General features: G+C 40.9%; 1 protein-coding gene across 4 annotated transcripts in view; it reads left to right on the forward strand.

Annotated features, from left to right (window-relative positions):
- Window positions 1–17,852, forward strand: part of CUBN (cubilin) — a 153,936-nt gene that overhangs the window by 34,258 nt on the left and 101,826 nt on the right. For all 4 annotated transcript variants that reach the window (XR_010069821.1, XR_010069823.1, XR_010069822.1 and 1 more), the window contains exons 23-27: window positions 1,951–2,137; window positions 5,926–6,086; window positions 6,615–6,796; window positions 7,453–7,609; window positions 10,122–10,309. Coding sequence is in view for 1 of the 4 variants with exons in the window: in XM_063324743.1 (XP_063180813.1) it covers window positions 1,951–2,137; window positions 5,926–6,086; window positions 6,615–6,796; window positions 7,453–7,609; window positions 10,122–10,309 (875 nt within the window). In the remaining 3 variants the exon portion in view is untranslated. The remainder of the gene's footprint in view (window positions 1–1,950; window positions 2,138–5,925; window positions 6,087–6,614; window positions 6,797–7,452; window positions 7,610–10,121; window positions 10,310–17,852) is intronic.

The raw sequence follows: 17,852 nt of genomic DNA on the forward strand, positions 1-17,852 counted from the left end.
AAGACTTTAATAGATCATGTTTTTGGGTAAACTAGTGCATGAAACCTTTTTGACTTGTCAATACAACGGACAACCCAATGGCAGAAAATTATTGGCCTGTTTCTGTGTCATGTTTCTTTGTTGTACTTGTGAGGAATTAGGAACATGAGTCTGGTAGCTAGCTTGGTGGGTATTTATCCCACAGAAAACATTTTCAACAGAGGCCTCCCAGGTGACCAGGAATTCAAAAAACAACCATTAAAAAAGACACCATTAAAAGCAGGAGTGTTTTAGTAATTAGAATGGATAAAGAATAGACATAGAAATGACCAACCGTAGACATGGAGGGCCTGAACTGTGATTTCATTCCTTCACCATAAATTATTATACATATTGAAGTGCTAAGCACAAGTATTACTACTGCAGCTGTGCTATGTTAGAAAACAGGTTTCAGAGATCTGTGGCAATCAGCTTAAATCAGTGCAAAGTTAATCATAATATTTTGCTTGCTCTTTCAGTTGTACTTTATAATTAGTCTAACCCTGCCTATTTGATAAAAAGCATTTGAGAAATCTACTTTCATTTCTTATAGTTGCAACCTGGAGGACCTGAAATAGGGGAATGCATGACTAGAGTGAGCCTCCAGGGTCATCATATCCAGTCCACAATTTTATGCCCCTCCCCCCTTTGTTTTTTTTGCAAAGAGCTCCCTAATATGATCCCCTTCTTAATTAAAATAATCAAACTGTATCTTAAAAAACAGTGGACTTTTTTGCCCTTTCTACATCTGTTATGTTGGTTGGCTCCAGAAACTCACTTCCTGATAGAAACTTTCTGCTAATTTCTGTGTATCTGTATTCATGGACAGTTTTTAACTTCAGAGCTTGTACTGTCATTGAGAATGTGTTCTATTTTTCTTTTCTTCATGCTGCTTGATGTTTATCTCTCTCTTTTTCTCCTGCATTTGCTAAGCTAAACAAGTTAAGCTCTTCTAATGTCTTGCCTACTAATCTACTAATTTCCTGCTATCTCCACAACGTCTGTCTTACTTGTTCTCATTTGATTTCTGGAACATCAGTGACCATGGTAATCCGCATTTTTCCAGATGACATGTCACCGTGTGCATTGGCATCAAGATTCCCTGTTTCGACTGAAAACACCTGACGTGGATCACATTTCTCCTTGCCATTTTTACAGCCAGATCACAAACCTTACTCAGACTGTGATCAACTAATACATGACAATTGTTGTCTCCAAAATAAGCCTCATGTACCACTGTATAGCAGATATTTTTATTCCTAGTCCTTATGTCTGAAGCTTTGAAACAGCTTCTTTTCAATTATTGCTTTAATTAATGGCTCAGCATTAGTCCACGCTATTTTCTTCTTTGCAGCTCATAATACCAGGATGCTTCTACAGTGCTTACAGAGAATTGATGTAGCTGATTTTAGTATAAGACCTTAAGTAGAACTGCTTTGTCCTCACAATCTAAGGATTATACTATTTTCACTTATGGCACAGAAAATGGGAAAAGAAATTTAGATATAAATCCCTATCTCCCAGGTTTGATCATGGGGAAAGCCTGGGAACAATTCAGCATCTGCTTGTATCTAGAGACTGCATTCAGTTTCCACCACCACTGCTTTTCTTTTGTGCTGATCAAGACATCCCTTTCAGTTTCCTTTCTCTGCTGACCTGGGTTTTAGGTCAAAGCCAATTTAGGCAGCTGGAACTAGTCATATGTTGCCTATTTATTACAAACACAATGTTCTGGTGAAAGCTGAACAAATCAACTCAAATATAAGAAAACCCGTGAAAAAGCTGGATTCTGGTTTTAGTTTATAGTGATGATATTCAGCAGTAAGATGTGTCCAGGAAAAGTTTGCTCCTCTGTCTGTTGGAAATAGAAATTTCCTGTTAATTTAGCATACATATTAAATTAATTCATACTTATTTCTTTTCTTTTTAAAGTGTGTTCACACAACTACAGTACTGAAACTGGCGTGCTAACATCTCCAAACTATCCCAATAACTACCCTGTCCGGACGGAGTGCGTATACACCATCACAGTGGGGATAAACAGACAGATTGTGCTGCGCTTCACCAACTTCACCTTGGAAGGGAATAAACTCTGTACAGAGGATTATGTAGAAATCAGGCAAGCCTAATTATTTCTCTTGTCCTTGTTATTGATAACCATGGAAGTTGTCCAGATCCACTTAGGGATTTTCAGAAGTATAGTTTTAACTATACACCTGTGCATCAATGTGGGAAAAGGACTTACCAGAGAACATTAAAGGCTATCTTTTCCCCCTCCCATCCTGCTCCATTGTTGTCTTTCCCTCTTGGTAAATTCCAGTTCTCGGAGCAAATGGAGTATGTGAACTGCGTTCCTATGCACTGCATTCTGTTTATTTTCCTTAGTGCAGAAACAAAGAGTTTTGTTGCGTGTGTTGTGACATATTCTCCACGATAATTGAAAAGTCATGGCAGTCCAATGAAATCCCTGGTGACTGGGAAAAGGGAAACATTGCACCCATTTTTAAAAAGGGTAGAAAGGAGGTCCCTGGGAACTATCAAAATGTCAGCCTCACCTCTGTGCCTGGGAAAATCATGGAACAGATCTTCCTAAAAGCTATTCTAAGGCACATGGAGGACAGGGAGGTGATTCAAGACAGCCAGCATGGCTTCACCAAGGGCAAGTCCTGCCTGACCAACCTGGTGGCCTTCTATGATGGAGTCACTACATCAGTGGACAAGGAAAGAACTATGGATGTCATCTATCTGGACTTCTGTAAGGCCTTTGACCCGGTCCCCACAACATCCTGCTCTCTAAATTGGAGAGATGGATTTGATGGGTGGACTATTTGGTGGATGAGGAACTGGCTGAATGGTCGAATGTAGGGGGTAGTGGTCAATGGCTCAATGTCCAGATGGAGATCGGTGACAAGTGGTGTCCCTCAGTGGTCTGTACTGGGACCAGTACTGTTTAATATCTTCATCAATGACATAGTGGGATAGAGCACACCCTCAGCAAGTTTGTGGATGAAACCAAACTGAGTGGTGTGGTTGACATGCCTGAGGGATGGGGTGCTATCCAGAGGGACTTGGACAGGCTTGAGAAGTGGGCCCATGTGAAACTCATGCAGTTAAACAAAGACAAGTGCAGGGTCCTGCACCTGGGTCACAGCAATCCCAAGCACAAATGCAGGCTGGGGGATGAAGGGATTGAGAACAGCCCTGCCAAGAAAGACTTGGGGGTACTGGTGGATGAAAAGCGGGACATGAGATGACAATGTGCACCTGCAGCCCAGAAAGCCAACCATATCCTGGGCTGCATCAAAATAAGCATGGCCAGCAGGTTGAGGGAGGTGATTCTGCCCCTCTACCTCGTTCTGGTGAGACCCCACCTGGAGTACTGTGTCTAGCTCTGGAGACCCCAGCATAAGAAAAACATGGACTTGTTGGAGCGGGTCCAGAGGAGGGCCACAAAAATGATCAGAGGGCTGGAGCACCTCTCCTGTGAGGACAGGCTGAGAGAGTTGGGGTTGTTTGGCCTGGAGAAGAGAAGGCTCAGGGAGACCTTATTGCAGCCTTACAGTACTTAAAGGGGGCTTATAAGAAAAATGGGGACAAACTTTTTGGCAGGGCTTGTTGTGATAGAACAAGGTGTAATGGTTTGAAACTAAAAGAGGAAAGATTTAGACTAGATATAAGGAAGAATTTTTTTACACTGAAGGTGGTGGAACACTGGAACAAGTTGCCCAGAGAGGTGGTAGATGCCTCATCCCTGGAAACATTCAAGGTCAGGTTGGACGGGGCTCTGAGCAACCTGGTCTAGCTGAAGATACCCCTGCTTATTGCGGGGGTGGAGGGGCATGGTAGGACTAGATGACCTTTAAAGGTGCCTTCCAACTATTCTATGCTTCTGTGAGTCTATATTCTGTTTTATGTTTATCATCTTTAAGCAGGATGATAATGATGTTCTATGATGCAGCACTAGGAACATGTACATAATCTGCAATATTTGTCTATACTGGCATCACCATTAAATTTAGGATATTAGCATGGTGATTTCTAGTAAATTTTACAGGACAGAGACAAATGGAAGAAAGTAATATCTGCAGGAAGGTTAGCTGCATGCTTACAATACAGCTGCACCAAGTTCCCATCCTTTCTGCTGTATTGATGTCTGGCATTTTCACTTTGCAGTGTCAGTGCACCCATTTTTGTCCTCGTAAGCCAGCTCTCTAGATGAACCATGTCTTCAGAACGCCAGTGTATTTTTTCACTCTAAGCATGCCATGAGTTTCCATGATCTCCATAAGCACCATGATAAAGCTCATTTGAAAATTATACCAGATATTCTGTATCGGTTATTCCTTGTTAAATTGTGTCTTATTTTTTAGAACCAGGCAAAAAGCTTCTTGCTGAAGTTGCAGTATTAAGATTCTGAATTCCTGCTGAATTAGCTGGTTTTTTTTTTAACTGTACATACAAACTGGAGAAAGTTATGAAAACCTGAAAGGCTTTTTCAATATTTTCTAAGTAAAGTGTTTCATTTTTTCATTTTAAAAGGACAATCTGAGATTAAATTTAATCTAACTTTATTTTAACAGTTAACACCTTAATTTGGGGTAGACCTGAATTATAACAGTTTTTTTCCCCCCTTTTTCACCTCAAGAACTGAAAACATTCATTCATTGCATAAATCTAACTCTGTTGTTACTGTGAAGAGCTCACCAGTCTTAAGCAGGTTTTAAGATACGGCCAGAACACTGCTAAGTGCAACTCAGCACATTTCTGCTGCCATAACTGGATTTCCAGAATGCCTTATCAAACTTGATACCATTAAAAGGGGTAGCTAGATAAGTCTTAGGTGGGGTGCCACTCTGGTTTCTTGTCCTGAGGTGTCCTCTTATAAATTGCATTCAGTCAACTAAGAAAATTGTTCATCTGACCACAGCTGTGGAGGCTGAGATGCAAGTTCTGGCAGAGTTCTTCAACTGCCAGTAAACTGAGACAGCAGCAAGCATTTTAAGCTGGGAAGATGACAAGAAAACAGAGTGGGAAGGTCTAGGTAGAAATTTCTCTCAAAAGCAGGTATAAACCTGTGAAAATGTAATTGAAAGTATTACAGTATTACTGTCTACTTAAAAAGCATCATATCAAGATCACACCCATATATAGATATAAATATATTTATTATTGTCCTAATGGCCTGTAGGATATTTGTAATATGAAAGTGCTTAAAGATAAGGTTAGAAAGCAATTGATAAGTAGGTTGTCACTGTCTTTTTTATTCACATGAGACATGCAGGTAGCATAACAGATCATTAGATGTGCATCCTGATTACAGTATTAGACAATATTACTGAAAATATTACTTATTTTAAAAATAGGAAATAAGTGGTTGTAGAAACAATTCTGAAGGCTAAGAAAATATTTCAAAACATGTGTCGTATCAGTTCTGAGAAATGGGTTCTGATTTGTGTGGTGGCAAATAAACATGTTTTTTTTAATAGATCAGCTCATCTGGTTTTGTGCCAGGCTAAACAGTGAAAAGTGAGCAAACTGTTATTTCTTCAAATTAAAAGATTACCTTTGATTACACCAATGATTGCCACCTTGTAGAATACAGAGAAGTCCTGCTTCTGCAGCATCAAGTCTACTTGAGACACTTCTTCAGTCTGTCGTTGTATTGATAGACTCTGGACAGGCTGCTGAGATGAGAGAGTGGACATACACAGCAAGCAGGTGCTTGTGGTAGGACTTCTTACTACAAGTAGCAGGATTCCTCCAGTATTTGGTAGCTGTATTGTTGCGAAAGATGAAGAGCCAGGATTAGTCTTTCCCAGGCCTGAAAGAATCCCAAGATTTTTGGTTTGTTAATATTTCTTATGGCTTTCCTCTTTTATCCAAGGTTTTTCTTCTCTATTGTTCTAGAGATGGAGGCTATGAAACTTCTCCTCCTCTTGGAAAATACTGTGGTACAGACCTGCCTCCTGTTACAATCTCTCATGGTAACAAGCTGTGGATAAAGTTTGTCAGTGACATATTTGGCACAAGAAAGGGATTTTTGGCAGAGTGGGATGGTACATCAGCAGGTAAAATGACTGCATCAAGTATAAAACCATTTTACAGATCTCATTTTTGATCTTTCATTTGTATTTAATTTCTCACCTTTTCCCCCACATCTTTTCTGCTTTCCATCTTCTAAAATTTGTCTGCTAATTGTATAGCAACACATATTCAGGTTGTTAAGATCAAGGATACAACTTTCTTGATCCTTGGGCTTTCTTTTTCTTCACTGGGAAGGATATACTATTCCCTAGATATAATGTAGCATCAACTTTCTTGTGTGTTTAGGAAAGCAGTAACCAAGAATTTAATGGAGAGGTTTATACTTGAAGATTAACTATCTATCAAGAGCACTCTTCAAATTAGATGATAGTTAATATTTCTAGGTGCTATGTGTTCTCTTCTGCTTACAACACTGTTGGCTAAATGCAGATTTTTGGGGCGTGAAGATGTTCAGGGTGTGTGAAGGTCAGTAGAGTGAATGTCACACATCATGTGTAATTCTCTGCTCTTCTAGGTGCTAAATGTTGGGTTTGTTTCTTTGCCATTTTCAGGGTGTGGTGGGACTTTGATGACAGCAACTGGTATCTTCATGTCTCCCAACTACCCTATGCCATATTACCACAATTCAGAGTGCTACTGGTTGCTCAGAGGAAGCCGAGGAACCCCATTCGAAATCCAGTTTGAACAGTTCCACCTAGAGTATCACCCAAAGTGCAACTTTGATTACCTTGCGGTATGTACCCTGTGATGCTTTGCTCTGTAGGAGGCAGCTGAGTATGATGAGTACACAGGCAAGGAAAAACACATGGTTCTGGTCTTCAAATATTTGTAAGTGAACAGACCCAGAATAGGAAGGCTCCATGCTGACACGGTGCCTTCATCTCGTGGAGCAGTGGGAGGTAAGGCAGCAGTGTCTGTGTGGCTGCTGGTAAGAAAAGCATTTATGTCTAGATAGAAAGGCCACTGAAACAAGAATCTCTCTATATCTTTGTATCTTTGCTGTGTTTTGGACCAAGCCCTTATTATGCTCTCTTAGCAAATTACAAGGAAAAAGGCACAACAGTGTCAATAACCCTAATGTTAATCCCAAATTTCATATTTGAACTGTTGCATAAATTATTTGAATATTTTTAATAGAGTTGAAATGTAGTGCAGTTTTCCCCTCCTGGTGAGTAAGCCCCTCAAAACCCACCAGTATTCAGTTACTGTCTTCCTGTTTTTCCACTGATTTGCTTGTTTCTGAAATGCCTGTCAGGCTTCCTCTGAGCGGAAACAGAATTTAACCTCTTGTATACCCAGTAACCATTCCCTAAGCAGACATTTTTCAGGGGGAAATTACTTGAATTTGTAATGCCATCAGCTTTATTAATTTTTTTATTTTTTTTTAAGGTATATGATGGCAACAGCAGTAATGCTAAACAGCTAGGTAAATTTTGTGGGAATCAGATACCAGAACCCATCCGTTCCAGTGGAGACAGCATGTATGTAAAACTAAGGACAGATGGCAGTCTGCGAGGTGGAGGGTTTTTAGCCAGATACAAACAGGGTAAGTATGTAAAAGATGATGAGAAGAACATGTTTCTACAGTTTCAGCTTCTTCCTGAAACTGCTTCTTGCAGCTCATGGTCTTACCTGTTCATGAGCAGAGGACAATGTATAGAGCATATTATTGACACAGATTCTCTAGTCTGCTACAGTCACAGAAGACAGAGCGCTAAAAAGTATCTGCCCATCTACTCGTGATGAAGATTATCTCCTCCCTAGAAGAAAGCTGGTGAGGTGATTCTACTTCTATTACCTGCACCAGTGGCACTTGCAACTACAAATTTACTCAGAATGACAAGTGCTGGAAGTCCATAACAGGGTAGATAGATAGGACTGTTCTTGCTCTTCTGCTCACCCAGTCTCCTGAGTTTTTAACAGAGAAGGCAGAGGAAACAAGCTTCTCTGCTCTTCTAGCTGCCTGTGAGGCAGGATGGCAAAGGAGAAGTGAGTTACCCTCAGGCATCCTGGATCATTGTGGGTGTGCTTAGGATCATTCAGCCATTTTGAAATGAAACACTTCTAAAAGTTTCATTTTTTATATCTTATGGTAAGGGTCACAAATTTCTTTCAAACGTTGTTTTTGTAAAATAGTTCTACCCCAGAAATACCAGAATAATAACACTTGGAGAAAAATCCAAAAAGATACATGACAAACTGTTTTGTTCCCAGTCATAACCTTGGATATCATTCTGGTGTTTATTTTTCTCCTTATACACTCCAGCATACATGGTTAAATGCACATTACAAGATTCAGAATTTCACCACATACAAGATGATTTCCAAGCATCTTTGTGTACCTTAAATGTGACATGCCCAAGTCATAGAGGTTGCTGTAGGTTTATAGACATTAAGTTGTCCTTGGTTTCAACAATAATAAATGGATTACGAAAAAACAAAGCTATTCATCCACACATGGTGCATACAATAATTAGAAAAGAAGAATAATTATCCTTAAAGATATCACAGATTCAGCTACTGTGTACTTTTCAGACTGCAAAGTCAAGACGATGTATCAGAAGAGGGTTCCCCTTGTTTCATTAATTAAACAGAAAGAGCACTTTCAAAGCACTCAGATATAGAACCTGAGCCATCAGATAATGTGATCTACATTTTACATTCATAATTAATTCCTGAAGATGCATCAGAGAAAGCTTTCAATGGCTTGCCCAAAAGCTAAAATTATTTGGGAAGCAGTGGTATAAAATAAGGATGCTTAGATGCCAGATGCATTTATGTGTACATGAAAAAAATGTAATGATGAATTGGAAACATTGCAAAGGAAAACATGGTATTGAATTAACATTCAAAGGCACCTTTCTGTCTGATATGTTTCTAATAAAATCCTGATGGCAGGGGGTAGCAGCTTTTACCCATCTTGCATTCTTCAAAATCCATTTTGTGCTCTTCATCCTGTCCTTTCAAACAGTTGTATGCTTCAGTGTAGCTTTGCAGGCAAGCTCCACTCCACCCGACCCTGACCTTCAGCTGCATCCTGAGCATTTTGAAGTCCTAAAAACACAGACCTCTGTAAATCATTCGCAAAGAATCAAAAAAATTTGCAGGAGGTAGCTGTATTATATGTAGTGACAGACAATAGAAGAGTTTTGCAAGTGAATCTCAGCTATTTCTGCTCTTCAAACACTGCAGATTTGCTGTATAAAGCAAACAGCCTGTTCTGCTCCCTGCCTTCTGCCCATTTCTTCTCTGTGCATTGCACTGGTCTGCTCCCAATCCAGAGCAGACTGGGCAATCCCCAAGAGATTGCCCACATCTCTATCTTTAGTGAAAGCTGGATATAGGAAAATGAGACTCACTGACTTAATGCCATTATTGTAATTTCACTCTCAGTCTAGTTTAATTTCTTTTTAATTTTCGCTGCACTTCAAGGAAAGCTCTCATTATTCCATATGCTAGGATTTTACTGGATGACTCAAAAGGAAAATCATGGCTCCTTTTTAAAGAATATAAAGAATTTCATGGTCACTTCAAGTTCCTGGAGCTAGAAAATCCAATAGTGTAGTGTACTTTCCATTTGTTGTTTTAGCCAGGGATTATTAATTTTTTTTTCCAGTTTGCTGAAATAAAGCCCTTTAATCCATTAGTCAACCTTTGTTGAGCACCCTCCCCAAATTGTTTTAAATGACAGGGCAAAATTCTGTTATTAGTTTAAAAAAAAAGAGAAGAAAACATGTTTCAGGAATAACCATGTATTTAGAATTAAAGAAAACTGCCAAAAAATATATATGTACTACCTATACTGATGAGTCGGCAAGTATCAGAGAAGAAGGACATAATAGAGCTGAAGGATTCAAGTTTGGAAAGTCTGGATTCTGTTTGCAGCATATGCACTATGTTCTCCAATAGGTCACAATTCTCTTTCGCACGATTTCTTTAATCTGTGAAATACAAATATGTCTCACCTTGTTATGCTATCAGTAACTTCAATTAGTATTTTTTGAAATACTGGATTAATAAGCACTGCACAAATATAATTTATTACCACTTTTTTTCAGTTTGCCACGAAGTACTGACTGTTAATCGTAGCCATGGCATATTGGAAAGTTTAAATTATCCAAATAATTACCCATTAAATGAGCACTGCAACTGGACCATCCAAACTACAAAGGGGAACACGCTGAACTATAGCTTCACAGCTTTTGATATAGAAGATGGATCTGACTGTGACCGTGACTTCTTGAACGTATGTACCCAGATTCTAGAAACAAGAAAAATCAGGTCTTGCCCAATAAGGAAACACAATAAGGGTGCAGAAGACCAAGGGGAAATTTATCTTATCTAAATTTAGCCGTTAAAACTCATGTTTTGTCCCTATTTCCTCTGCGATCAGTAGGGTGCGAATCGTTGACAGAGAGCACTTCATCCTACCTTAAGACAATGTCTGCAATAGGGAGGATGAATCACTTTGCAGGTGCCTAGATTTCCTATAGAGAGTGGAGCCACCACCTTAGATTAGATGCCCTGGCTTTTATAGGTGAACTGAGATGTCATCATTCCAGCTTCATGTAAAGAAGAAGAAATCCTGAGATTAGTAAATTGGTTGCAAAAAGACAATGAGCCCAATTGTATTCCTCCTGTTTTTATCTGAGGAGGAGTGGGGAATGTTCGAAAACTTTAAAATGTTGTTATTTCTACACTTTTAAAGGGAGAGTTGCTGTGTCTCCTGTTTATATTTTCCTTTTCATAATTAATCTGCTTCTTTAAAGGACTGAAAGAAACTGAATTTACCCAGAAACAAAATGAGAAATTGTTAGCCAAATAAAACCATCCAGTCAATCTAAAGCCAAGTACCCTTTATTTTCATAAAATTTCTAGGACAACTGAATAGATATTTTCTTTCAGTTTTGTACCTTGTACTGTGGGAAGTAAAGTATAGTCATGATTACTGCTATACTGAGGATTATAATCTCCTGCCTCCAATTTTGCTGTTTTACTGAACTAAGCCATCCTTCAGATTTCACCCTTGTACAGAATGCCAGCACATAGCCTCTGTGCTCCACTTTGGTTTTGCACAAGAGGAACTGAAATTTAGAGAAGTGTTAGAGAAGACTACTTGCAGCAAAGGAGAGAGATAAGGAATAGTGCCCACATTTTTGGGAATACTTACTTACACTGGGGTCTTTCAGAAGGTCCAGCAACAGGCCTGGTGATGGGCTAATCTGTTCCCCCTAGATGTCCTCCCTTGCTCCCTCTACCTCCTTACTATGCCAACTTTCACAGCTCAAAATTGGTAATAAATTGACAAAAGTAGTGTTCTTCCAGCTTTCTTCTCTTTGTGGCCAGGCATGGAAAGAAAGAATAGACATGTGAAGAAAATAAACAAGGGAGCACTGTATTGAGAACTAACTATTAAACCCTGGTTCATTTTGTGAGGAGGTTGAAAAGGAAACATTGGAGCCAAGTGGAGAGGCCAGTGCTAGTCTCAAGATGCTTAAGCCCTTGATCCATGAAAAGCAGGAGCCCTGCACACAGTAGCCAGCCAGTGAGAAGACTTGCCAGAAGACGCTATTCTAGACGTAAGTCAAAGCTGGAGGAACAGAGCCAGAGGCAAGGACCTGATCCAAAGCACTTAACAGAAATAAAATATATCAGAGGGAGTGAGGAGACAGGGAGCAGAAAAGTACTTGCACTCTTTTTTTTAACAGTTTTTCAGTGCTTCCAATCAAAGAAAATATCTACTGAAGGAGGTATAAAGAGGAAAATGCAAGGGAAAAACAGAATCGTGGAAATGTATTAAGGAGGCTATAATTTGCAGTTCATGTGACATTACTTATAAATCTTTCTCTAAATGCCATTAAGAAATACCACTTGGAAAAGATGTTCTCATTTGGTTGTTGCATGCTGCACAAATATGTGCCATAGTGTAAAAAAAGAGAACAAGGTTGAACCAGCTAGGCAACTGAATAGTGTTTGCTCCCACCCTGTGTCTTGCGAAAGGGGAGCGTGTTGGCAAGGCTGTGAGTGCTCTGTGGTGTAGGGGAAAGGGGGAATAATCTGGAACAAGTGTGCAGTTCACTTTCTAAGCAGACTGCGGATATTTGGGACTTCTCTGTCTGAAATCCATGTGGAATCTGACGCCACTGCAAATTGGAAAACAGTTTAACAAAAAACCCCCCGACTCATAGCTGTTCTGCTAAGATAAATTACTTTTCTGCCATATGCTAGTTTTGAGATTCTTTTATTGTGAAGAGGCGTAAAAGGGGAAAGCTCTGATACCCTGGCTGAGTATAACACTGGGAAAACAGAGGTATAATCCTATTCACTATGGTGTGTGGACCATGTGCCAGAGCCCTTCACCATTTTCTTGGAGGAAATGGGAAACTGCTGCTCAGACAGTTTCCATGTAGCTGCACTCGCAAACCGGACTGGCCACTGGTGCTGATCAAGTGCTTTTTTTCCCATCTCCTTTTAGATTTGATGTCAGCAGGTCTCCCACCTCAGAACATTGCAGCAGGTAGCAACACCCTACTTGTCGTCTTAGCTCTGTGGCAGCCCAAACAGTAGCAGCCTGGTGCTCTGTGGCTCATAGCAGATGGCAGGCTTGGTGACAATATTTGCTGCTGTTAGGTTGGATGAGATGATGATCACAGTTGTGGTGGTAGAGGGAGTATGGGAAAGTGATATGTGGTGGAGAATGACAAGCTTAAATGTTGCAGAGGTGTTATGGTAGAGAGCTGACCTGCCTGAGCAGAGTACAATCAAGAAATGGCAGTTGCAAAAAAACAAACAAACAAAAAAACCAACCCAAAACATAGCAGAGGTGCTTTTAAAAGTCAGTGAGAGAAACATGTGGACATGCTTTTATGACATTGCAAATGTCTCAAACCAGAGCTCTGATTTTTTGGAAATCTTTCTGAATTCTGAAGAAGAAAATCACGGTGCTTTTTGGGGTGGGGACAGCTTGACTGGGAAGGCTGTGTTCCTGAGTACTGCTGGACCTGGCCCACTGGAGACTGTCATTTTGGTCCCAGTCTCCATACTGGAAAAGGGCCTGTTCTTCAGCTTTGTATTTAAGTATGACTTACGCTTCTGAGCCAAACCCACATATACTACACAAGAAGAATATTTTGCCTTGTGATTAATTCAGTCTGATATACACAGAATATATTAACTTGCTATTTGCTCCCTGGCTTAGTCCACATATGAGTCAGAAATTAAATACATGGAATAATGACAAAACCAAAAGTTTCTACGTACAGGTATGCCTAGTGGTTTTCAGTTACTAAAGATATTATCACCACTTAGGGCAAATAACTGTGTCAAAAATGGAACAAGGAAAAAGACAGTCAGATGTCCAAAGAATACAAGTAAGCACAAGTACAGTGCGTGGCTGTCCCAGACTGAAATGCAGTCACAGCTGTACAATAAGTCAGCCATGTATTGCGTTACCTATTTCCTTTTCTCCTTTGATCATGGGATGCTTCTTGTGACCCAGACCGCCGTTTGCAGCAGCTGGCTGGTGTTACTCATGGTGAGCAGCATTCCCTCTCCGCAGGGAGCCTTGAGTGATTCTGACTCGGTCTGGCCTGGGCAGGGCCTGTAGATCCACCACTTCAGCACATACAACTATTTCTACCTGTGTCAAGTAGGAAGGAAAAAGCCTTGTTCCTCTAACTTGGTGGCAATTTTCTGCCCCTGTGCATCAGTGCCAGAAATTGAGAAGGGGCAGTGTGGGAGGGAGGCAAAACTGCAGTTCTTTATGATGTCAGTCTGTAGCACAAATCTCATATGAGCACTTTCTCAACACATGAGCAGTGTGCAGTGTTTCATGGCCTGTCAGGGGACGTTGGCTCATTGCTGGTAATGCTCACAGGATGTGTGACATTTTGGAAGGGGTTTTACAGTGAAGTTTCAAGAATATGAGATTAATTGCTTCTGATAAAGAAGCAATGTGTACAGAAGGGGCAATGATAGGCATACCAAATAACAAACTTTTTCTAGTGATGCTGCACTAGCTGTAATTAGATTGGATGGTCTTTAAATTATATTGCGTGCTGTGGCTTGGCTTAATAACCTAACATTAGTCTTTCAAGAGGAGTCATCAGGCTGTAGCCAGTGAGATATTGCAGACAATGACATAGAAATGTCATTCCTTCCTCTACATTCACCAGATTATTAGCTGAACAAGCATATATTTAACTCCCCATCTTTATTGATGAATTACCTTCTTATTTAGTATGACAGAACATAATCTCCACAGAGGCAAAGCTATTTTATAAGGAGTATGTCGTGTTATTGCCCTGAAGATCAGAGTCTTGTAGTAGGACTGATATTTACTCCTTTCTTATCCAAGAAAAATATCATTTGAAAACCACTAATCTTTCTGTCCTTCAGTGACAATATCCCTCTATTTTCTTCTGCTGAGAAAGGAAAACCATCCCTTGAAGACCAGTCTGTTTAGCATCTGCTTTTAATAAGAACAGGGAAGACTTTGCCCAGCCTTTTGCAAGATGCCACCAGCCTGATAAGCAGATAGTAAAATTGTGTCCTGCAGCAAGATAAGTTTCAGAGCTCTCTGTTTGAGTCTCACCCCTTTGGTCTGTGCAGCACATCAGCAAGGATGGAATTATCACTGGATTCATGCAAAAGAACATCTTATGGGGACAAATGACTGCCTGATAACAACAACATCCTTCCTTCTGCTGCAGGGCAGGACAGAGTTCGTCTTTGGAATAAAGCGCTTCCTTGCTTGCTTAATGGCAGTGTACTTAAGCAGTCCAGACTCTTTCAGCAATTAGGCAATTAGGTGGTTAAAATACCATTGCACCCTTATATGTGGATAATATCAAATGAGTACAGTAAATAATATGGCATCTGCTCCTGAGAACTGTTTCATGTCCTTCTGGTGGTAACAGGATATGTCCCCTTTTTTTTCTTTTTTAAACCACAGTAGCATTCCAGGGATGTGCCATAATATCCTTTTTCTCCATCTGGGAATACTGCATATAGATAATTGTTGCTTGTGCTCAGCTGGTCATCCTCTTTTTTTATTAGTGTATCATAGGAGAAAAAAAAAGCTTACCCTGTTTCTAATTTTACTCTCTTCTGTACTTGTAATTAGTAAATACGCTTAAAACATATTAGGAGATTAATATTATTACAATTATTTATAAGTATGTCTTTTTAAAGTGCAGCAGGAATTCTTCAAGCACAGAGAATGGCTTTGTTTATGACCATGCATTGATTTACAAAATGTCCCCGGTAGTACATCACCCTGGGGTAGAAGATGATATATTAAATATTCCCATCCAGGTTCTGCACACAGACATCACATTACAGCCTGCTGGCCAGACTGCACTGGTATCCATTAACGTATTACCATGCAAGCTGGCAGCACGCCAGCCCATCCCTGAATTCCTTCAGGGGTTTATGGGCCTCCACAAGAAGTCCTTCAGTGTAAGACTGTAAGGATAAAAGCGACGATTCTGCTTGGGTTTCTGTGGCAGGCCTCACCATTGGTACACAAGGAAATATTAGACTTTGCACAGATTTTCAATGAGAGATCTGGATACTCAGAAGGAAGAGTGTCGGGCCAAAAAGCGCCCACCCTAGACAAGAATGGCTCAGGGCTCAGAGTTTTGTTTTCCCAATTGCCTACATTGCCAGAATTGAAGTACACTTTGGCTTTGCTGTTCGAAAGGTTACTTAGAAGCAGACTTACAAATGCACATAAAAACTCACACCCCTCAAGACAGCTAAATGATGATCTCTAGAGGTCCCTTCCAACTCTGAAAATTCCATGATTCCATGAAAGGGTTGCATGGTGCCCACAGAAATCTCGGATGACAAGAAGCACGAGTGAAGCCAACACAGACTCTGCTCTTAGACTCACAAAATGACTCAGACCTTCATGGACTCAACGTTTTCCACACCCTGACAGCTCAGAGCAATGTGACTTTGCCTGTACCTCCAGGAAAAAGCACTGTACAATGAAGTGACTGTGAAATAATACCATACGGTGGTAGTGTGCATGCCCCTTGTTGAGGAAAGGGCATTTGGGAGTCATCTAGTTGCAGATGGATTCTTCTCTCCTCTGTTCTTCTTCTGTATTCCAAATTTTGCTGGAAAGCCTGCCCAGCATCGGTGAGACTGTATATGCAATGAAGTGGCTTATCCCACTCAGCACAAGCGTCTCAATACAAAATTACATGGTGGCTGGAGAAACCCCATCTGAATTGGTCAAAGCTTCCCCTTATCAAAGGGGAACCCCCAGATGACTCAGAGAAAACCACGCCAGACTTTGAGAAAGGTCTTGTCCCTCCCCTCCCCATTGTTTCCATAAGCAGGCGGTTTTGCTTTCCTGAAAGCTTAAGCAGCAGGAATATTTCCCTTTTGTCCCATCTTCATTTGCCGAGACCAAGCTGCAGCCCTCCTCCATTGCCATAGTTATTCATGATGCAAATTTTCTCAAGTGTGGGGATTCCCAGAGAGGATCCTGGCCCCTGACAGTGTCAGTGTGATGTTGCTTACACTGGCAGTTTGGTTCATCTGGGCTGGCAAAGCACGTGAGGAGCAGCACTCAGCCCTGCACGCCAGCCAGCAGCACTGCGAACTGCTCAGAGAAGCCTGGGCTTTTCAGAGCAGGCACCCCTTCTCCATCCCCCTCTCCGATTGCTGTGTCCCTAGGCACAGCCCCATCTCTTTGTAAGGAGCTTTTCCCACAGTAGCAGCATTCTGCTGAAGAGTAACGTTGGAAATATTATTGTCCCAAGCTCAAAAGCAGTCCTGCTCCCTCCACCCTGCGTGGATTCTCGCTGCAGAGGAACTGCCCCAATTTCTGACACACTGAGGAAAGCAGGCACTCTACCAAAATAGCCACAGCCTTGTGACCAGGCATGTGTGATCCCACTGCCACGAGGGTGTGGATCCCCAAGCAGCCCCTTGGTCAGCAAAGACAAGAGAGACACTTCAGGGTCCCCTTTGGATGCTGGCCATGACAGCAAACCTCTGCCTGTACCTCAGGGAGAGGCACCCGGTCAGGAACAGGACACTGGGGCAGCCTGGGTTTGCCTTGGGCAATGGAGCCATGATTTGAGGTCAAAGCGCCCCGAGTGGTTAGCAGAAAGGCAGGCTTTTCAAACGCGTTCCCGCAGTGGACTACCTTGCTTTCAGTTCAGCCTGCTCCATCTAGTACGCAGGGCTGCCCTGTTGCAGGTGGGCTGAGACTTTCTCTATCCAGACAGCGCGGCTGTTTTCCTAGTACAGGCTTAGGGATGTAAAATATCATGCTGAACAAATAAGGCTTTGAGTGCAGGTCTTGGGGCTGACCAACTAGGAGGATGTCACCAGGCATTCCTTTCTTAAAGAGCAGTTGTTTCCTACTCTGATGTCTAAGACAATTTGAAAATTTCATCCAAAGATACACCCTGCATTTCTTGAATTCTTATAATAAATCCAGAACTTTGCTAAAAAAAAATATTATTTTTATATCAATCATTTGCAGAAATAAACCTTTCCTAGTGTCATGGTTTGGGATGAGCAGATTTGCCTGTACTTAGAAATTCTTGTTTCTTTGAGAAATTAGTAAGTGGTAATGTAATGTAAGAGATCAAAAATTCTTTTGAAAAAATATCACTGCAGTCCAACGTGGAATTTAACTTTGCTCGAAACTTTCAAAGGGCTCTGAGTATTTGAGGCTCAGTCTACAAGATAAAATATAGACTCAGGTACAACTCTTACTATTAAAAAAACAGACATTTATATATTTCCATATGTTAGGTAAATCC

This window comes from Chroicocephalus ridibundus, chromosome 2 (assembly GCF_963924245.1).
Source record: "Chroicocephalus ridibundus chromosome 2, bChrRid1.1, whole genome shotgun sequence".
Classification (NCBI taxonomy): domain Eukaryota; kingdom Metazoa; phylum Chordata; class Aves; order Charadriiformes; family Laridae; genus Chroicocephalus; species Chroicocephalus ridibundus.